Below are 23,068 nucleotides of genomic sequence, written 5' to 3'. Positions count from 1 at the left end.
AGTAACATATCAAAAGATTTCATTCGCTTCAGTGATTTTTGACGAATTTACGATTTTTTTGGGTTAATATTTAAGTGTTTCCTGCACGCTTTTTATAAACGATTGCAAAAATTGAGCTGGTTTTTGGTATGCGACTTTACCTCCTATATATAAATATAAAGTTTGCATTTTGTCAAGCTTCAATGCTTTTCGGTGGAATTATGGCATTTTCAAATTTAACGGGAACTTTTGTGGACTAATTGCTAAAGCAACACTCTCAGAAATGCTTGTTTATATAAGAAAATGACCTGAAAGAGTATTTGTATAAATACATGCACCCCTATGTGGATTATTATTTTTTGAAAATAAAATAGGTCTAATTCTTTGATTATTTACACTTCTCTCTGTTGCTCTAGTTTAAAAAAAATGTTTTGCCAGAGATCTCAAATTGGTTTTGAATCTTGGTTTGAAAATTAAACAAACTGATTTTTAAAAGATAAGAAAATGTTCCAGTTGTCAAATCTTTAAAGACCCACTCCAAGTTGTACGTATAAGTATAAAGTCTTACGTAATTTGCACGCAAATGTCTTTCCAGTAGTTTAAATTGTAGATTTCAGGTGATATCTCTCAGTTAGCATTGACTTTAACAATGGACGCGCAAGAAATGAACTTAACCAGAGTAAAATTTGCTGTGGTAGCTTTGGGCACCAACATGTTACAATTGCTTTTTGAAAAATATGAGGATTTTCAACTACGTGCAAAAATTCAAGCAAAGTTGAGTATAAGAAAATTCCAGCCCGGCTCTATGGGTTTTAAGCAGCTCTACGATTTATGCACTTGTGGATTTTTGAGAAAAGCAGTTCCGACTGAGCCGTGGGAGATTTCTGGTGTTAAACCAGGAGACATCTCTTTAGGTGATGACATAAAACGATTAAAATGGTTATTTGATTTTCTTCCCACTATAGAAACAGACTTACTGAGCTACAAAAGTCACCATGAAGAAATATGTAAAATGTTCAAAGACATAATAAAACGGTTTTCGAATTGTGAACAAATTGACTGCACAGAAATTTTCAACAATATAATGAATGAAAATAACATTGAAGAACTTAGGAGAAATATTGACGATATTTTACATGGTGAAAGTAAGTAGTAATATTTTATTATAAATCAGGGGTTGTTATTGCAGATGCCTTTAAGAATTTACAAGAAGCATGATTCTACGAAAATTCTAAATATCAAGATTCAAATTGGGTCTATTTTGTGGCATAAATTATGTATGCTAAATTAGCATACATAAATTAACATGTGCGCATTGCTTATTATTTGCGTAATATCAACTCAAAGGAAATATTGTCTCAGAGGTGATTTAGTGAAAGTTAAAAAAGTGCAAGAACAATTAAAAAAAACAAGGATTCTGGGGGAAAAAATGAGTATCTATCAAATACAATCATACTACTTTTATAACTCCAGATTTTGACACATATTCTTTCCACCAATGTGTTCCTTTTTTTAAGGAAAGGCCGGGGATGTTCTGCAAAGGTATACAGGCAGCGCGCCATCACCCACACCAAATCCACAGCCCAAAAAGTATCAATGGCGTGCTAAAAACACTCCTCCTCCTCAGACGGAGCATTTACCTCAAAATGAATGTTCGAAACCAAGCCCTAGTGTGCCATCAGAACTACATGTAGTTCAAACACGGTAAATTCAATCTAATTATTGCGATAAATGCTCTGGAATGAAAACTTAAGACAAACAATTTTGTAAATACAAGTTTCATGTAAAATGATCATCTATCATATATTGTTCATATTTTATAAGTTTACGAATATATAACTAGTATTTCTTTCAATGAAGTTTATATTTACATGTTTATGTTATTCCTATGTTTATACATTCCATTGCAGAAACAATGCTTTACAAAGGACAGGTAAATATAAACATTTATAAAGGAGTGCTTCTTCATTTTGTCATATAACCGTAATTGTCTTTTTTATCTTTGATCATTTTAAATCTTCTTATTACTCGTATTTTGTTACAATGTTAATTGGGTTAAAAATTGATTACCTGGTATACATGTATAAAGGTCAGACTTGATTTGCAGGACATAAATATATATTATATATTATATTATAAATATAAATATATTCTTTCCACAACAATATTGTTTACAGAAAAAGATTCAAGTCATTGAGTTTTTTTCTCTCCATTTGAATGTGCAATTATTTAATGGATGTCTCCTAGGGAGTGACACCCTAACCCTATCAAAGAATTTAAAGGTACCGAGATAAACATGTAAAGAATTATTTTCAACAGACCTATACAGAATACTCCTTAATTGTAAACTTCTTCAGATGAATAGATTTGTATCTGCGCAATCTCTGCAAGAACATTTATATCTATGGGAATGATGTGTCCTTTTACATGAGTCGCCACCACACATGAAAGAGCCTTTTTGTATATAAACTTCATTCATTCAAATGGTTTTTTCAAGCAATGTCACCTAGCGTCTTCTCTGTAACTTAAATTTTTAATTTTGTTTTTTAATTTTTAATTTGAGAAATATTTATAATTGAGATAACGAACAGCATTCATACTCAAAAGTCCATTCAAACAATACAAATCGGGATTAGAGCAAACACGGAACTACAAAATATCAGAGGTAGGATCAGGTGCTATGGTGGAGTGAGCATACCCTGCTGACCGGCCATACCCGCCGTAAACTCCTTGCTATGATCGGGAAGAACGACAACCTCCCAACCGTAGACAGTTTGTAAATAATGGACAAACAATTAGTATTAAAATCTTCAGCTAGCATTTGACTAAATGATAGGTTGTATTAATTTTGCTGCCAAGGTCATTGTATCGACCATAAAACTTGCGAAATGATGACTTCAAAATAAGACTTTTATTTTTGTTTAAATAAATTTGTTTATCAATAGATTGCCTCTTTTTAGAGAATATTCATACGTATAGCATATTCTTGCGTACCGACTCAACTGAGAAACACAAACCCCATACGCAGGTAATAAGGATATATTGCTTCATAAGGAAGGAATTTTGACGAACAGATGTGTCAGATTCTGTGGTATCCTTTATTTCAAGCTCACTGGGATACATCGAGCAGTCGTATAAATATACAGCAAATATTATCAATCAGAAACCCAAACATCCTATTAGCTTCAGAGTACATCTGAGTACAACCAGAATGTTTTTTATATAAAATTATTTTATTTTATGGAATGTTTAAAAAAAACCAAAGCGTTATAGACATTTAGGAACATTTTAGAAGTTTTTAAAGACCATTTTCTATTTCGTTCATATTTTGCTTTTTCACCTTTCAATTGATAAAAATGGTAAGATAAATTCATCTCATATCTTATGCGTATGAGATGAAGAAATATTATTCACTTTATTTACAACCTTATAATTTTTCAGAACATAACACAGCACTGAAGAAAACATTTCCAGAACATTTTACAGATGAAACAAAAATATATCAGGTAATGGCAAAAGTATAATTTATACTGTTATAGTTAATAAATGTACTTTAAGATTTTTTTTTTTATAAATAAATAAATTGGGAGACATAAACACAATATGTGCATTACACTTTATGAAAGATTGTCTTTGCTAACAAATTAAGGTTATTGTAGCAACCATAGAACTTGCAAAATGTTGACTTTAATATGATTTAATTTCAATTCTAGCGGAAAGGAGAAACCCGTTCTTCTAAGCTACCTCAATTTATGAAAAGCCAGATATACTTCGATTTTGTGCCTCCTTCTCTTAATCACTTTGAGTATACCATGAAAGAACTAGCAGGCATTGAAAAGTCCATAAACCGAGCATTGGAATCGGAAAGTTTTCCAACAACTGTATCAAAATACTTATCATTCACGTTCATTTATGGAAATCATTTGGATATGACCGAGGCATCACTCAAATTATTTAATGCAGAACCAGGTAGAATATTTCGAGTCTTGTGAATCTTGAATTTTTTACTGTCCCAAAATTTGGATTTTTCTTAAAAAAAAAGAGTATTTACTTAAAAAAAGAATCTTTTTGGTACAGTAAAAAAATAATCAAGATCACAAGACTCGAATTAATCATTTTAACTGTGAACAATTTTTGCCTTTTATTAGCGCTTTAAACAGTTACAATATGTTAAAAATATAAATGCTTGTATTTTTGCAAGATCAGAAATTAAGTGAAATTGTCAGTACTTTGCATATATACGATATATTAAATTCGGATTAGATAATTTTTAACTTTTTGCATTTAATTATTAATACTGATTTTCTTATTCCCCCCAAATGTGTTGATTCTGTCGTTATCATATAATAGTAGAAAAAAAGAATTAAAGGTACTAGTAATTAAATGTATTCCAACAACAACAAAACTGATGAAGATTTTCTTTTTCTTTTAGAGGATATGAAGAATGAAGCAAACCGAAGTAAAATAGTTGTAATTTTTTTAGATAAAGAAGTAACATTTGAAACTGTAAGTAATTTCAATCTTTAAATGTCAATTTAATCAGAAAATAATATTTTGAAGTCAAAACGAGCGATCAAACCTAAGAAGAATGGGTAAAGACCATATTATTTAAAATACGACCCAAGTAATAGTGAAATTTTACAAGAAATGTGTCTTTTTTTTATATACAAGCAAATCTGTTGATGGTAACAATATTTCTTCATATCTACAAGACATTGAATGTCCCAAACTCAGTGATCGCGATAGAAAGTTTTGTGACACATTTCCAACATTTGATGAATGCTCTGATGTGGTATACAATTTAAAATGTAACAAATCTCCCGGATTAGATGGATTACCAGGGGAATTTTATAAATGTTTTTGGAATAAGATTGGTCCTCTCTTTTACGATGTAATATTAACTATATTTGAAAAAGACGAATTACCATATTCTCAGCGATTGGCACTTATCACTCTTTTATTTAAAAAGGGCGACAAGAATAATCTTAAAAACTATAGACCATTGAGTTGAACAAATACCGATTACAAGATTATAGCTTTTGTTCTAGCCAAAAAATTACAAAGCGTCATAGATAAATTAATTAGTAATGAACAATCAGCATATATCAAAGGTCGTTACATAGGTATTAATGCAAGATTGATTTTAGACATTTATGAATATTGCATGGATAATGAAAAAGACGGAATATTACTTTTTTTAGATTTTGAAAAAGCTTTTGATTCAGTCGAGTGGAATTTTTTTTTTCAAGTTCTAAAAAAATTTAACTTCGGTGATAATTTTCTTCAATGGATCCAAATTCTATATAATAAACCAATATTCAGAATTAAAAATAATGGTTGGATTTCTAAAACATGTAGCATGAATAGAGGTATCAGACAAGGATGTCCTATTTCAGCTCTATTGTATCTATTTGTGGCAGAAATACTGGCCTTAAAAATTAAAAATAACAATGAAATACAGGGTATTAATGTTTTAAGGATACACCAAAGGTTTCCAAAGGGCAAAATTTAATTTGCTTGTAATTCTTTCATTAACAAAGATAACATATTAAAAGTATATATCATTTGAAAGCTTGTTAAATTCACTATTTAATGATCTTAATTTAAATTCTCAATTTTATCTTATTAAGAAATTATTAATATTTTAATGTAAATATTAGTGCATTTATATTTTATAAATTAACTTTTTTGTATTCCACCCCTCAAAGTCAAAATTTTGCCTCAATGTAGATTAAAGATTGAACTTTAAAAACGTATCTTAGATTTTTGATAAATCTTCTTATTCAAAAGTTACATTCATTTGACTTTCAATGTTACCAATTTATTAGCCTAATGCTACATTTTCCCCAATAATTCAAGAACTGAGCAAGATATCAAAAATCTGAGATACGGTTTTGTGAACACACATTTGAGAAACATTCTGGCCAGTTTTCAGAGAAATTGGTCAATAAATAAGGGAGCTGAATCCTTTCAAATAATACCACCAACTGTCTGATCTTACTTTACAGTAGAGGGCAAAAACCCATTACACAACAAAGTCTGCCAAAGCTGGAAATATATGACACCTTGGAGATTCAGCTTTGGATACCTGTCACTTATCCATATTTCCTATGCATATTCACAAGAATGGGAGGTTCTGTTCTTTATTTAGGTGCTTTTAATGAAGTAAAATAGGTTCAATTCTGAATCAGAAAAATTTCCCGGCAAAATGGCAAGAGCTAAGCTCCACCTCCTATTTCATGGTCATTAGTGACCTGTTAGATCTCCTTCCCTAAATCTAGAGTCCCTGTAATTTAATTACTGGTAACCTCTGTGTGGCTAGTGAAGAATTCCCCAAGTGGTCACAGTGATTTATTGCTCCTTTCAGAAGCAGGCAGTTACAGACCAAATCAGAAGCTTCAATAACGGCACATTCACATGTGTTAGTGTTTATGTTTGATTATTGTTAAATAATTAGAAAACCATTTAATAATCAGCAAGAATTTTCCATGCATTATAAAGCAGTGATTAGCATTGTTTTCTTAGCCAAAAATCTCAAAATTGACAAAAATCTTGAAAAAAGCCTTTGGTGTATCCTTAAACATGAAAAGGGATATTAAAAATATTCAGCATGCAGACGATATCACATTGGCTTTAAAAGATATATCTTCTTTGAATGTTGCAGTTAAGACTGTTAATGATTTTTGTAAACACGCTGGTTCAAAGGTCAATATAAGCAAAACACAATGTATATTATTGGGCAGTCTAAAAGATAAATACACTAACATAGACGGCATACATGTAACAAATGATGCTGTTCGATGTTTAGGTATACACATTGGCCATAATAAAATTCAATGTTATGAATTGAACTGGCTAAAGACTTTTCAAAACATGGAAAAACTCTTTGAATCGTGGAAAAAAAAGAAAATTGACTATTTTTGGGAAATCATGTGTCATTAACTCTTTAGCTACGTCAAAACTTATATACATGGGTTCAATATTACCAATGCCCGATCCCGAACATATTCGACAAATTAAGAGGAGCATATTTAACTTCATATGGAATAAGCGCGATAGAATTAAAAGAGATACTGTGATCGGAAAACAAGAAGATGGAGGTATAGGTGTGATAGATATTGAATTGAAATTCAAGGCCTTAAAGGCGGCATGGGCTAGATACTTGATAGATAAAAAGTGTATAATAGGCGAAATAATAAGAGGATATTTAAATAGTCTTAATATTGATATCAACTATCTATTATCATTATCGGAGACAAAATCCTCAGACTTTAAAATCATTTCAAACATGTCGGTTTTTTATAAAGAAGTATTTTGCAGTTTTAATGATTGTAAAAGATACATCGATGAAACTAAATTGTCTAATGTAAGTTTTGCTCAGCAACCTATATGGAATGATAATATGTTTAAATATGAAAACAAAACACTATGTTTTAAAAATTGGATCAAAAGTGGGATAATACATGTTAAAGACCTTTTTAATAAAAATGGAAAATTTAAAACTCTACAAGAATTGTCCGATGATTTAAAACAAAAATCAAATTGGATGTGTGAATACAAAATATTAAAAACAGCGATCTATAAAAAATCTTTAAGATTCAATATGACTTGCTGTGCATACATACAGAATATAGGGGAGCGTTATTTTGATTTTGTAAATGGTGTATATTGTATTGAAGATAAAAAATGTAATTTTTTTTACGATAATTTACTCTGTAAGAAATTTAAAGCCCCAAGCCATCAATTAATGTATAAAAAATTATTTTCTGTTGCTCAAGAGAGTTGGAAGGATATATATAGAAATAAGGTTAAAGACATCTATGACAAAAGAATATGTGAATTTAACTATAAATTGTTGAATAATATATTGTGTTGTAACAGTTTTCTTTTTAAATGCAAATATAGAACTTCTGCTTTATGTAATATGTGTGATGAAATTGAAGATATTAAACATTTACTTTTTGATTGTGATCATGTTCATATACTATGGAAAAATCTGAGTTCTGTGTTAAATTTTGATGTACAGTGGAAACATGTCGTCCTAGGTTTTTATTTTGAACGGAATTCCAAAATACAATTTTTAAATACTTTTGTTTCTTTTTTAGCATACAAGATATATAAATTTAAAATGTTTTGTAGAGTTCAGAACAAAACTGAAACAGAAGATTTGTTATAGTCCTATGTAAAAACAAATATTATAAACAATATGAACATTTTACTGAATTCAACAAAAACTCACATGTATAAAAATAAGATGGTGACATTTGTAGAAATGCTTTAACTAAATATATGTTACTCTATTTTTTTGTTATACTAACTATCCTGGCCCGGGTTAGTTAGGAATTGTAAACGGGTTTGCATAATGATTAATAAAATTATTAAAATTTAAAAAAAAAAAAAAAAAAAAAAAATACGACCCAAATTTTTTATATGCGGTCAAGGTCATAATGTCGACAATAAAACTGACAAGTAACCTGAAGCAATTTATGCAAAATAAAAACAGATTTTGAGGTGATTCTTTGTAAATATCAAATAAAAATTAAAAAGAAAAAAAATTAAAGGTTGGTAAGAAAGATCATAAAGCAGTTGAAATGTTCTTGTAGAGAAGATTGTTCTAGTTTTTGACATCTTTTTAAAAAAGTTTTGAACATTTTGATAATAAAGCACACTATTAAGCAAATTATTTTACAGAGGTTATTTTGAAATGAAATTCATGTATGTTTGGAAGTGTCTTATATCAGTCTTTTCAGATATTTACGTGATTGATTAACCTTGCACAAAATATATTAGTCTATGAATAGATATCTAGAAATATATATTTGAATTTCTTATTTGTGCCCCTGTAATCGAAGATTCGTGGATATATAGTTTTTACCCTGTCCGTCCGTCTGTCTGTTTACCGCAAACTTTAATCTTGGTCATAACTTCTGATTGTGTGGGGCTATGATTTCCATATTTCACAGGTGTATTCCGTATGACAAGTCCTTTTTTGGGGTACTATACCGACCTAACCCTCATGCTAAACCTTGCAGACTTACCCTAACCTTGTCCGCAACTTTTGAATGGTTGGTGCAGGGCTTTCATACTTCATCTGTGTATTTACTGTGTCAAGACCTTCCAATGGGTATAAGAAAACATAACCTTTTGACCTTGACATTAGAGTTTGAAACACTTTTAAAAAACTTTAACTCCGATTATTAGTCCTGAACCATTAGTACTAGAGCTTTCATATTTCACAGTTTTTTGACTTGCATTTGAAAAACTCCAGCCATATAAGCTGAAATTGAAATACCATGCATCAGTGTTTCACAAACACAACATAATATAAAAGCTCTATCTTCTTAATGCTACAAATCTATAAATATTGAAGATAAAAAAATATAACATAATTTAATTACCATATGTATTGTAGTTAGAGGAAATAACAAAAAATACAAGAAAGCTTGAAACGAGAAGAGGGAGTATTTTCTTGGTTGTTCAATCCAGTCAATTGCTTAAGGATCAATCTCGTCTAAAGAACATTCTGAAAGGGTGTTTTGAAAAACAATTAAGAATAATAGATTTTAATACTGAAATGAAAACTCTGTTCGACAAATTTTCTGAAGTAAAAGATAGGGTAATACTTTGTGTGAAGAAAATGCTAAAGGATGCAAAGTTAAACTGCAAAGATGGGAAGAAATTGGACGTCATTGAGCAGAGACTTTTAAAACTTTGTCAGAGAGAAAACAAGGAACGACGACAAAGCAACTCAAACATGAAAAAGGAATCCTTGAATGTTATGGATCCGTCATTTTTAAGGTTGTATAAATTTTCTAGAAACGGATAAAAATACATGCAAAGAAATATGTATGATCTATGAGAAAAAAATTAAATGGACAAGTTTTCGAACAAATTTAATATGCAATTACGTTTCAATTTTTTTTTTAAAAAGATACTTTTGATATATTTTCTTTCAACTCCATAGACATTCTATTACAGCTTAAAAGACAAAGGACTTAGAGGATACACATTAGAAGATGATACTCTTCTCATGTTTTTCAAGCACCGCTCATGTATTACCGAGGACTCCATCCCACCGAGTATCAAGGAAGCGTATCCAAGTTTTAAAATAATCGAAATTAAGCATCGCCGACCTCTATTTACGTTACATCATAGGACAAAGTCTGGAGAAAAATTATACCCTTGGAGAAACAAAAATAGCTATGGAAGTGTTGGAATGTTTTGTAATATTCGAGATAAATGCAATGAAAATGGTTTTCCAATGCAATACTGTATCGCTAGTCCCCATGTTATATCTTCTGGTCAAAGAGCTTATATTTTAAATGAAAGAATAGAACTTGGAAAATGTGAGTGGCCACAGCCTGCAGAAGAATATTTAGTAAATGTGCAAGACATTTCTGTTATTAGGTTAAATCAGGGTATTCAAATAGACAGGAACTTAGGTGGTCAGGTTTTGCGCTTTCGAGGAGATCGCAGTGTTCTAGATAGAAGAAAAGTGATAAAGTTTGGTGCCTCCACGAAGAAAACTATAGGGTATGTAAGTAATGTCGAATTTGTTCTAATGTTAGAACCGCCAATAAATGTGTACCTGATTGAACCAGACGATACAAGTGACAAAGAAAACAGGTTTTCATTGCCTGGAGACAGTGGAGCAATTGTTCTTACCAAATTTGGCCAAAACTTTGAAGCTGTTTCTATGATATTCGGTGGTGTTGACAAAATCCAAGATGTTGCAACTAATAATTCAATTGCCGTTGACTTAAATGATGCTTTAAACAATTATGAGAACTCAGCCAACAAAATTGTAGAACTTGATACAGTATAATGCATAATATTAAAAATTTAAAAGCATTAGCTGTTTGAATGTTTTATAATTATTGGAAGAAAAACAACTCATTACAAACAATATGTTTAATTTATTAAAAACAATGTTTCAAAATGAAGGAAATTTGGGAGAAAAATATGAATTTTCAAGAGGGTCATTTTTGGGCGAATAGAATTCCAATCGAAAAAGGATATAAAAGATTTTAATCAGTAGGAATCACAGGAATTCATGGAACATTTAATTAATCCTCGAATGCATAAATTATGTATGGTTTGAAATATAATAAAAAATTAAAATGAAATAAAAAGGCTCTAATAACGTCCTCTAGAAAAATAATTCATGAATCGGTACATGAAAAAGTTTAAAGGATTTGATATCAATAAAAAAAAACATGGAAAGATTTTTTCCCTGTGTTTAGCCAAGTTCTTTAAAAAAACTTTATTTGCAAAACAAAGCTATCTACATGGGTATTTTATCAAAATATTTTTTTTACATGTCTTTTTTTAATACCGTTTTAATTTACCTCCCATGACCTTAATGTGGGCATGGTCTAATGCTATGTCCACAAAGAATTGTCATTGATATGCACATGATTTATATCTATCGTAAACATTTAATTAAACAACAAAATGCTTTCTTTGTTTGTTACTCAATAATAGGAATGTGTTAAGGTAGCTGAAATGGCATCCAGCTCAGTTTATATCAATTAAGCTGAGAACTGACGTAAATTAAAATTCACAAAGAAAAAAACTTAATACGATGTAACACAAGCAAACAAATATTGATACAGACATAAAATCTACCAACACCTACTCCCTATTCGCCCTTGTTAGTCTGAACAATTTCATCTGCTTCTTACATCGAGTGCCATAGTCTTATCATAAATACAGAGTTCATTAGTTTTTTTGGATTTACATAATTTAACATGCATAAATAAACAACATGAATTCATATCTGGTAAATGAATCAAGAACATCACTTTGGTTTTGTTTCAGTTATACCCCCCTCCACCCCCCTGTGGTCCATTGTTTTGAGGACAAAGGATATTCATAAATATACAATTTGTATTACAAATATACAAACATACAAATTAAATAAAGTTATGATTAAACACATAATTTATCCAGATTTTTGGTATCCTTTGACCTCAATGGCATAATTAGTCTGGCGATTTGCTTTTTATAAGCTAAAAATTATTTTTTGAAAAAAGTGCCTGTATCTATTTATGAGATCCTCGTTTTAAGCAAAGTATCTATTTAAGATAACATGACATTTTATACAATTTTTAGTGATCTGGAATCCTAAAATTGAAATACAGGATAAAAAAACCAAAAACAACCTCCACTTCACACCTGCATGAAATATATGGTGATAACGAACAATATTCAAGCTCAAAAATCCATAAAACAAAACAAAATAGGAGCAGGGCAAACACGGATCTCCAAAACATCAGAGGTGGGATCAGGTGTCATGGAGGAGTGAGCAACCCCTGCCCACCGGTCCACCTGCCGTGTGCTCCTTGTCATGATCGAGAAATAAGGGAAAAAATCCGTCGTCAATTCAGTGTGTAAATATTAATGTCCTAATAATTACCTTGAAAAAGTCAATCAGCATTTTTACGCATTGATAAATTGTATTTGCTGAAAAGGTTATTGTATCGACCATAGAACTTGCAAAACTGCAAATGAGAATGTTGATATTCTTGTTTCATCAACTTGTTTGTCAATAATTTTTTATTGAAATTGTACAAACGTAGATCATGCTCTTGCGTATCGAATCAACTGAGAGATATAAACCCTGTATTCAGGCGATGAAGGTATAATGTGAATAAATAAAGGAAGTTGAAGATTGATAAGTTAAAGTCATCACGTTTATCATAGAGCTGTTTTGTTAGAATACCATTAACGTCCTTTTAATTTAAATATCCAAATTTGAAACAAATTTGTCAGACTCTGTGGTAACTTTTATTTTAAGCTCACTTGGATATATCGTATCGACACAAGAATGAAAAAAAAAACCCATTGTTAATAGACAATACGTCGTCGATATATCTACATGTCGAGTTGAAGGCCACAGCAAGTGTTTTCTTCTTTTCACGATTAAGATTTTGAACGAATTCTGCTTCATCTGAATATAAAAATATTTAGCACAACAAAGCGTATTTGTTTTCCTTGTTGAGAGCCATCTGTCTGATATTTTGAATGAACTGAACTTTTTTTTGTTGTAATACTCTAAACCATGTTTCAGGACAAATACGTAGACATTGCTCGTGATTTAGAATGTCCTATAAATGCTAAATTAAGACTTGAATTAAGACGTTAAGATGGTTTTTTCATATTTTACACCTTTACAAGATGAATTTTCTTTTTTATTTCGTTTCAAACTTAATTTATCTTTGTTTATAAAGTGAAGAAAGACGACCTTTAAAATCATTTATTTACAAATTAGTGCCTGTATCATAATTTTGCCAGATCTGCAGATTTATCAAGACAGTTGAATCCTGAAATCAATCAAAATTAAAGTAAAAATATTCATTGTTATTGCAAATTATTAAAACATATACATTTTTGAATTAAATGAAAGGAACAAACTCGTAATAATTGTTTAAACTACAGCGTAACACTATAAACGAACACACATGCCTAACGTATTAAGTAAAGTAATTCTGACTATAATAACGGGGATTATTTTTCTCAAAATTATAAAGCACAATTATATTTTGATATTCTGACTTACTTTCTTTTGCACAAAAAGTAATGGTGTTGATTACATCCGACAACCCACCATTTCAGGTCTTTGCCCATGACGATACAATGCCTGTTTGAAGCAGAATGGTAGCTATCGTGATCCAAACGGTTAAAATTAAATAAGCTTCCATCATCCCATTGTGTATCCTGGAGACCGATCCAGTGTACATCTTCAAACAATGGATTTTATTTAGCATTTTCATAAAAGGCATGCCAATACAATATTTTTAAAAACGGAGTACAGTTCGGAATCAAGTTTGAAAAAGTTCGAATCTACTAATTGCAAAAAAAAAAAAAAAAAATACAAAACCAAAAACAAATCAAAAACAAAACCAAAAAAAAAAAAAACTAAACAAAAAAAAAAAAAACAAAAAAAAAAAAACAAAAAAAACAAAAAAACAAAACTAGAATTCAGGGAATAGAGCATTTGACGGAACTTATATTAATCTGCAAGTTTACAATAATGAAAATCAAGTATCTTATTTTTCGTGGTTAAGAGAACTTTTCATAAAGATATTGATTTAAAAACAATTACCATGTTATATCTTTGTGCTATATAGTTTATACTCGTATAAGTAATTGCAATCTTAGTTTAAGATTTCACAGTTTCTTATGCCTGTTCATAAGGGAGGTTTGGGGCATTGCCACGTAAGGGAGGAGGCATTTTAATACAATTTATGGAAGAACTTGATTATCTCAATTTTCCAAATACGTTAATTTTATAAAAGATAGCAATTCAGGGGGAGTGGTGGGAGTGGGGCTGGGGGATTAATTTTAAATTTTGTCAATCAAATCATTTTGTCTTATGGAAACATGAAAACAAGAGGTATCTTGCTGTGGCCCTTCATTCAACAATAAGAAATTCCGACAACGTTTTATTAATGGACAATGTTCATTTTCATTACTATTTAGAATCGATATATACCTTTGAACTCGAAATAAAAGACATCATAAAGTCTTTTTCATATTTTGGTATTTTACCAGAAAAGATGGTAATGGTAACGCAACAAAAACATTTTGATAAATGTGATGACTTCATTTTTACTACAGGCAACTTTCCTTATTTACAAGTATATAGTTTTATACCATTATCACCTACATGAAGTTTACCTCTCAGAGTTGATTCGATACATGACACATGCTATTTGTACGGACAATTTTAAAACGAAGCAAGCTCTATACAGATCATGATACAAAGTTTTAAAAGCCTTGTTTAATGCCAACACTTTGCAAATTCTAAGGTCGATACAATAACCTTGTCAGCAATTAAAATCTATCAACACTGAACTCTTTATGGATTTTCCGTTTTGCCCTATTATGACAAAAAGGGTAGTGCAGGTGAAACCGGTCAGGGATTTTTTCTTCCTCATGACACCTGATTCTACTTCGTAATTTCTCTACTTCCAATCTGTATAGTTTTAATAGACTTTTAATCTTGATTACTGTTCGTTATATTTATATTTTAGGAAAATATTTCCAATTTGACTTCATTATTTCTGTATAATAAGTTAGTTATTATAATTTGAATTGCAGATATAACGATATAAAATGAAGATTAAGATATTCAAGTCCATGGTTTTCTTCTTCATGGAACATATTGTAGTATTGATGATAAATAAATTAGAACATACTGCTGGTCATAATTCTGTGTATAAACAATTCCTCTTCCAGTGAATGTATGCTTGGTAGAGTCATGCCATGCTGTTTGCAATATGTCTAAAAAATAACAATGAAACAAATGATGAAAAAAACATTTTCTAACCTTAATTTGTTATACTGGCCTCTGAACATTTTTTTTTAACAAAACTGCACGTATACTTTACATTGTATAATACAGGATGAACAATTCTTGTACAGAGGTGAAAGAGTACCAGCTCTAATCATTTGATTTCTTTTGTATAGAGTATTATTGTATCAGTAAAACGAGATTACACATACGTAAATAACACTTTGTTGAAGGCATTAAACACGTTTTACATAATGCATTTCTGTCTGATCAAGATCAGTGTCTGTTTTGAAACGTTATGTCCATTTTTAATAACGTGACAAGTGACTCCAGCTTATATATTTACGATTTAATATTCCTTCTCACTTAATATAGAAGTACTGCTTACGTCAGCATCGTGTCGTGTTACCATATTCCAGCGATGACCGTACTGTAAAGATGGAACATAACAGTATCCGTGATATATATGTCCATAGGGGCACCTGCCTATAGATAAAATCCTTGTGAAATCCATAATCCCACAAGATTTTCATTTGCTTTATTTGTTCATAAATTAAACAGAATTAAGCTTACTTTGCATTTTTGTATATGTGGATGTAATTAAGTATTCCCTTGATTTCTACTTCTTCATTAGTGTATATATAAAATGAAATTACGTGCATTCAACTTTTTCCTCGAAAAGGTCATGCACTATTGGTTTTTATGTTATATATATTATAAATTCACTTTGATATCATGCTTCAGACTGACAATATATGCTTTGATTATCACACCTATGTATTTGGTTCCACATGGATTTCTCTCAGACATTCACAACAAGGTCTTATATTTTTTGTCGTGTATTTACCATCAAAAGTATGATCTGTATTGTGGACCTGGGTAGTGGTGTGATGTTGACGTGTTGTGATTTCTTGGATGGAAGATATCTGAGTTGTTGTTGTTGGTCTTAATGTAGTTGTCTGGGTAGAAGTTGTAGGAGTGGCTTTACTGGTCAATAATCCTGCGTACCCCCGGTTACACAAATCCGTGCTGCAACATTGTTTGGACAAACTCCTTCTGAATAGCTTATCTCGGGGGCTACGGGAAAGATTTGGGCACTCCTACATTGAAGCATGTATTATTGACTAATGTAATATGATATTGTAATTCAAAGGAAAATATCACTATAATTGATTTGTAGACATACCTGCTCAGCTACACATCCGAGTCTGTAGGTCAAATTAAAGTTATCATCAATGGTTTCTGTTACATGACAAGCCTGAAAGAAAGTCACAATAATAAATTCATAGACCTTAATTAATAGTAGAAAGAAATACAATGATAAGACAAGACAATAAACAAAAAGGACTTATAAATTATGTTTGAATAGCTTTTCTCTCTGTTAAAGAAAATGAAACATTATATCTGATGAGTCATATATATTAAATAGTTAATCATATGACATTATATAAAATCCATCGCAATGCATGCGCAAAGTCATACCAAAGTCTTTGGTTTAGTGATAGGTATACATTAACGTTGGTACATTGTCCTTTTTCTCAAGAAGAAAGCAATACCTCCTTTTTACAAAAGGAGTTAAAACACTCAATATTCAAATATTTCTTATTGTTTTGGTATGTTAAACAGTATACTCGTATTTCCCCATGTAAGAATTATCCTAAAAAAGATCATCTTGGAAAATGACACTCAACTTCTCAATAAAAAACGATGAAGATAATACATGTAAAGAGTTATCAATTCTAAAAGCTCTGTACGCATCATAAACACAATGAAACATGGATTTTTTGGTGTCCACTAGATGTGTGATCAGGTGCCTAAGAGGCTAAGCATACCCGTCAACTGGTCATAACTGCTGTAATCCCTCTATTTAAACCAAGGAAACTGGTAACCGGAGTCAATATTCTTTTAAATTTATGATACAACAGTTGGCATGTTAATGTCAAAATTCAACAGAAAAATAGGTTGTTGGCAAATAAAGTCAATAAGGACCATAGAAATTGCAAAATTAATGATCACGAGGTTTAACAAGCCCCGAATCATGCATTGGTTATTTTTTTTTAAACTGAAAAGTTTTAAAGTAAGACAAAATTTCTTACCTCGTGGGTGTTACATGTTTTAGTTGAATGACATTTTAGGGGGTCGTCAACAAGATCACAGTGAAAGCACAGAAGACCATGAGCTTCAAGTAGAAAGATATACTTATTTTATTGTTTCATTTTAACTAAATAAATAAAATTTTAAAATGATAAAAATAATAGCATGAAGGTTTTGCCATTCTTAAAAGATTAGATTTCATCGCATATCGTAAATAAACTAATTACAAAATATTTATTTATCAATTTATAAAGTGATACATATAAAAAAAGGATTATGAATTTTGTTTGACACCATTATAAAGACCAAAATACCGGACTTACCTTCTACCAGCAATATAGAGAGCAGGCATGCGACTTAAAACAAAGGAAAACACGATAGTAATTGTTTTAGTTAATAAGATATTCATTAAAAAAAATTATAGTTAGTCTGTACATATCAATGGCACATTAAGATCCCTGGCCGATGGCACTTTTTAGGATCCTAGCATTACCGGGATTCCTAGCTCCAAAGTACAATTATACAAAGAACGATCGACTAAAAATCAGAGAAGAAGTAATACGAAATGGTTTTAATTAATAAAATATTCATGTATATATACCTGTGACGATTTTGATAGTCATACCTTACTAATCATGACTGTGTTGACATAACTCCGTAGTCTTCAAGGCGATAACCTATTGGAACATGACCTACATTTAGGAAGCAATACTGTCAATAACAGATTTTGTATTATTTGCCATGATTGTCTATACCATGAATGGTCAACTACTAAAATATCAAGCAAGTCCATAAAATGATTGATAATTGATAATTTATTTCATTAATTTGTAAAGATAAAATAAATGCTGAAAAATTGGTCTATTTTGTTGTCTTTAATGCCAAAAATAAGATTTTTATTCAAGAAATGTTTTTATTTCTGTTGTATAAAATACCATAATGTATCAACTATATAATATGCGAAATGCTTACTTAAAAAGACTGTTGAGATCATCAATATTTTTGTCAATTGCATGGATCCTTTTAGAAATTGTTCCTGCGTAGAATATACGCTTGTGTATCGAATTAGCAGGACGACATATTAACTGAGGATAGAATTACTAGTATATGAACATTATAATTCTGTCGTATTTTATAAAAGACGATGGTTTAATTTAGTCTCAGTCTTTTAAAACAGTGTTCACCATCAACCTTTCACTTTGTATCCTGTCTGTCAAAATGCTAGGTGACATCCTTTACATTTAAGCCATCGTGTAATGTAATCTAATCATCAAATTATATCCTAAGTTAAGACATTGAGTGTATATCTCCAAGTTAATCAAATACAACTCTCGGTACACCAGAGTTAAGTCCATAAAATGCAATTTAAACAATTCTTAGCCTAACAAACAAATAATATGTGTATATTATAATTTGTTTGTAAGGCTCAAAATTATTTTTAAAAATTGCATTTCATGGAAAATTACAAAATTACATTTAATCCTATAAGTGGTCCAATTTAACGCAACGTTCCTTTTGTTAGGAAGAGGGTCATAAAAATTATGTGCCAGTATCCATTTAAAAAAAAATTTCGAACATTGCGAACAACGATTTTGATTTTAACTACTAAAAAATATGTTTGCTTCTAAAATTTTATAAATATGCCTATGAAAAAAGATAGATAGCGGAATGCAGAAAATGGTTTATCAAGCCTCTTCTTTTTTACTCCTTGCAAAAATATAAACATTAAAAAAAGAAAAAAAGCTCAAGGTACTTAAAACATATCGAGATTTGGTTTTAATTAAATGCAGATAATTAAAACCTCAAGAAACTCTTAAAAAAGGAAATTACATCAATATCACAAATACTTTCCTATATGTCATTGTTGATAATACATTTGAGAATTTCAAACAAATTATAAGATAAGGCGTTCTAGTATTGAGAGGATTATGGAAAGAAATAAGCAATTTGATGGGTAATGATGGGTAACTAGGTTATCAAAATACTTATTGCATTAAATAAAAATTGTTATTATGCTACCTAAAGTAATCAAAAGATTGAGTACATCATTGAAAATATATTTGTTGTGCTCAAATGATGAACTACGAACGACGACGGATTTTCAGCAATTTGTTAGAATTCTCATGGGGTTTAAACGTGTTCTATTATTGGCGAAGTTATTTTTGGATTCTATTAAGCAGAATTTACTCCCAACTATAAAATGAAAAAAAGTCTCTTGCTGTGGCCTTTCATTCAACATTCAGAGATATCGATGACATTTTACCAGTTGTCAATATTTACCTGTTTTTATGCGTTGATTTTATATATCCCGTTGAACTCAAACTAAAAAACTCCTTTGAAGTCCTCAGAGATATTCTTTTGCTCTGCTCACAATTTATATGGTTTAATTTAAATTTTGAGCAAGTTTATAACTATACTCTCGTTATCTTCTCATTTCATCAAACCTTACAAATATTGCTAAATATTTAAAAGATAATTAAATATACCGGTATCTAAATTGCGCATGCTGAGTGCGATGCTTTTTACAGATCAGCCCTGTCTCTAAATTTGATTTGATTTTTGCAAATATGCTTACAATTTGTCCTTTCAAAATCACTTTATTTTTTAAAACTATTACAAAGCTGTAGCGAAAAATGCGAGTTTTTGTAGATAATTATAGTAGTTTTAAACATTACTTGAAAAGATAGTTTTGTTCTCCATTCAGACCGAAAACTGTTATCTGGCTTTTGTTAAAGATAAGATTTTTTCAATTTATCGTTCATATAAATGTATCTTTGATAACTGGAACGGGTGTAATTTGTAAAAAGACACATTTTATTTTTAAAAAAGATTCCAGAAGACAAGTAATGATTTTGATTTATCTATACAAAAAAAAAAAAATTAAATAAAAAAAAAATAAAATAAAAAATTTAAAATAAAAGAAAAGAAAAAAAATACTTTTATTTCATTATCATTTTTCTATTTGCTGAATGGTCTGCTCCTATTTTGTATCGTGAAATGGACATTTGGAATTGAATGCTGTTCGTTATCTACCTATATTTCATTGATAATACTGAATGGAAAAAATATTTTTTTTCGTCATACTAGTAGAAAGTCTTTCAGATCAATGCACAGATTTGTGTTCAATTGTTTTGATTATCTGCGTAACATGCTGATACAAATAATTTTTAGTACATACTTTATAAAATCATTGTACACAACGATGTTTTTAATTTTAGCCATTAAATATCCCGGGGGTAGGGAGGAGCCACAATGGGGATCAAATTTAGGCAGGGATACATAGGTAGAAATCTCGAAAAATCTTCTCAAGAACGTCAAAGTCTTTACTAGTCATATTGATATGGAAGATTTGTTTAAATCAGGTTAGGTGGAGCCGAAATGGGAATCACACTTGTACATAGAAATTGTAAAAAAAAACTTGGGAGAATCTTGTTTTAAAGAACTGCAAAGCCATGATAAGTGATATAAATATGACTGTATTGCGGGTACTTACATTCAGGTTTGTTCAAATCATTAACCCTTGAGGCTAGATCGGGCTCATGGGGTTCATATTATTTCATAGAAATATACCGGGAAAATCTACTTCTCAAGAAAAGCAGTCTTCTTTAATTAAATTGATATGGAAGAATCAGTATCTTTTTTTACATCTTGCCCTCTGGGGGTTTGACCGATGTCACGACTGAATGTAAGAGATACATCAGTAAAACTTTTCTTCTCAAGAACATCAAAGCCAGTCATATATTACGGAAGCCCATTTAGGACCTATCAAAAAATATTTTTGAATTCGTTATAACGATTTTTAGAATTCGTTATAACGAATTTAATTTGTTAAAACAGATTTATTGAATTCGTTATAACGAATTTAATTTGTTATAACAGATTTATTGAATTCGATATAATTGATTCAATTTGTCATAACAGATTTGTTGAATTCGTTATAACCAGTTCAAGAATTTGGATATAACGAATTCAACAAATCTGTAATAACAAATTAAGTTAGTTATGACGAATTCAATGAATCTGTTATAACAAATTAAATTCGTTATAACGAATTCTAAAAATCTGTTAAACTTTTCGTTATTACGAATTCTAAAAATCGGTATAACGAATTCAAAAATATTTTTGATAGGTCCTAAATGGGCTTCCGTAATATACTACTGCACTGTTGTAATATTCAGAAGCATCCTCAGGTTGTGTGGATTCAAAAGCGTTCAAATCATGTCCCCAAGGCCTTTATACATTCAAGAAACACAATCTTTTTTATAATTAAACTTTTCAATATCAAACTGATTTCTGTTTTGCTTAGGTGAGCAATGTGGCCAATGGACTTCTTGCCATTTTCGTAATAGTAGTCAGTGCATGCAAGTTAATTCATTTTGCAAATGTCTGGAGTCAGTATTCCTTTGTACATGTAGGCAGATAGTATCAGACAGTCACATTTACAACAATTTCAATCAGAATTGCATCAGATTAAGAAAAGAAAAAAGTTAGATAGACGTCTTGACAATGTTTCCGTAAATACTTTAATTGTGCGATTTTAGAGTAGATACATAAAAATTAGAACATAACATTTATTTCGGGCTTTTTTTTTTTTTATGATCGTTAAGTTTTTTCCGCAAATTTGTTTTTCATTTGTTGAAGTAATAGAAAACAATACTGTTTAAGCAGATTTTTTAGTGAGAATTTAATTTTGGCATTATTAGCGAGGGAGCTGAGATCGCTAAAATTGAATATTGCCAAAAAATAATTGCGTTTTATTTGAAAGTATAGCTTCTTTACTGAGCGATAAAATACACTGTAGCGCCAAAATAAAATAAAATAGATGTAAGAAAAACCGCTAAATTTGAAGGTATACTTTAGCAACATACCCAAAAATATTGGTCTTTTGAAATTTTAAAAAAAGTTAACTTCATTAATATACTTAACTTTTTTGTATATTAAGTTAATTAATATACTTAACTTTTTTCTATATTAGGTTCAAAAAAAAGTTGTTCAATTAATATACTCCAGGGAATGGTTAAAAGGATCTCAGTTTGACTTTATATTCTTTTTATGTTTAAATGGAGAAGAAAAAATCAATATAGAACAATTCTTGACGTCCTTCTTTTACCAATTTTTAATCAATAAAAGATATACATTTATTCTAAATAGACAATGATCATTATATCAACCATTATTTTTTCCGTTAACCATGTTTGCGAGAATATACATTAAGTAATTCAGAGGAAAATTGCTTAAGGCATCTTCTTAAGGTAAGGTAAAATAACGGTCTTTAGTAATCATAGAAAGGTTTACAATAAACCTTCTCCTGTGCATAGACCTCAGAATTAATACCTTGGTACAGTTAAGAGTCTTTATCCTATAAACCACTCTATATACCACATTTTATAGTCACAGAAATGATAATTTTTATTTATATTTTCCTTTCCCTTAATACATATATAAACAGGCATTTTACATTTCTTAGTCCTCTTGCCAAACGACTGAACTTGGTTTTTTGTCAAAAGCAGGGAAAAACAAATTATAAACAAATTATATCTATCAAAGTATTTGACGAAAAGAAATAAATCAAAATTAACAAAATTAACAAAATAAGATTTTTCTCACAATAATATTTACGGTCAAACTTTCATATCTCGATCACTCATATCTCTAATACTAGTACCATGATTTCAAAGTGATGAATGAATTCCAATT

At 30.1% G+C, this 23,068-nt stretch overlaps 2 protein-coding genes across 2 annotated transcripts; one reads left to right on the top strand and one right to left on the bottom strand.

Moving 5' to 3' along the window:
- Positions 1-575: 575 nt before the first annotated feature.
- On the top strand, positions 576-10,813 carry LOC134270600 (uncharacterized). The gene is made up of 8 exons (XM_062752829.1): positions 576-1,124; positions 1,497-1,683; positions 1,890-1,912; positions 3,421-3,485; positions 3,693-3,948; positions 4,412-4,485; positions 9,392-9,777; positions 9,958-10,813. Exons 1-8 carry the CDS (start codon positions 629-631, stop codon positions 10,802-10,804), a joined length of 2,334 nt encoding a protein of 777 aa, XP_062608813.1. The 5' UTR covers positions 576-628; the 3' UTR covers positions 10,805-10,813.
- Positions 10,814-15,171: 4,358 nt separating this feature from the next.
- LOC134270599 (uncharacterized) lies at positions 15,172-18,032 on the bottom strand. The gene is made up of 7 exons (XM_062752828.1): positions 17,973-18,032; positions 17,695-17,727; positions 17,374-17,456; positions 16,464-16,535; positions 16,125-16,377; positions 15,666-15,763; positions 15,172-15,267 (listed from the first exon to the last, which is right to left on the bottom strand). Exons 1-7 carry the CDS (start codon positions 17,992-17,994, stop codon positions 15,172-15,174), a joined length of 657 nt encoding a protein of 218 aa, XP_062608812.1. The 5' UTR covers positions 17,995-18,032.
- Between the last annotated feature and the right edge of the window lie 5,036 nt (positions 18,033-23,068).

This window comes from Saccostrea cucullata, unplaced genomic scaffold, assembly GCF_032062105.1.
Source record: "Saccostrea cucullata isolate Sc308-1 unplaced genomic scaffold, CSIRO_AGI_Scuc_v1 ctg171, whole genome shotgun sequence".
NCBI lineage: Eukaryota > Metazoa > Mollusca > Bivalvia > Ostreida > Ostreidae > Saccostrea > Saccostrea cuccullata.
This window is presented reverse-complemented; position numbering and strand designations above follow the sequence as displayed.

Bases quoted from the DNA above. Each gene is read 5' to 3' on its own strand.
- LOC134270600 (XM_062752829.1), top strand. From the start codon at position 629: ATGGACGCGCAAGAAATGAACTTAACCAGAGTAAAATTTGCTGTGGTA. The intron at 1,684-1,889 runs GTAAATTCAATC...ATTCCATTGCAG, and splicing joins CTACATGTAGTTCAAACACG to AAACAATGCTTTACAAAGGA. The intron at 3,486-3,692 runs GTAATGGCAAAA...TTTCAATTCTAG, and splicing joins ATGAAACAAAAATATATCAG to CGGAAAGGAGAAACCCGTTC.
- LOC134270599 (XM_062752828.1), bottom strand. From the start codon at position 17,994: ATGACTATCAAAATCGTCACAG. The intron at 16,378-16,463 runs GTATGTCTACAA...GCTTCAATGTAG, and splicing joins TCGGATGTGTAGCTGAGCAG to GAGTGCCCAAATCTTTCCCG. The intron at 15,764-16,124 runs GTAAATACACGA...TTTTATCTATAG, and splicing joins TACAGATCATACTTTTGATG to GCAGGTGCCCCTATGGACAT.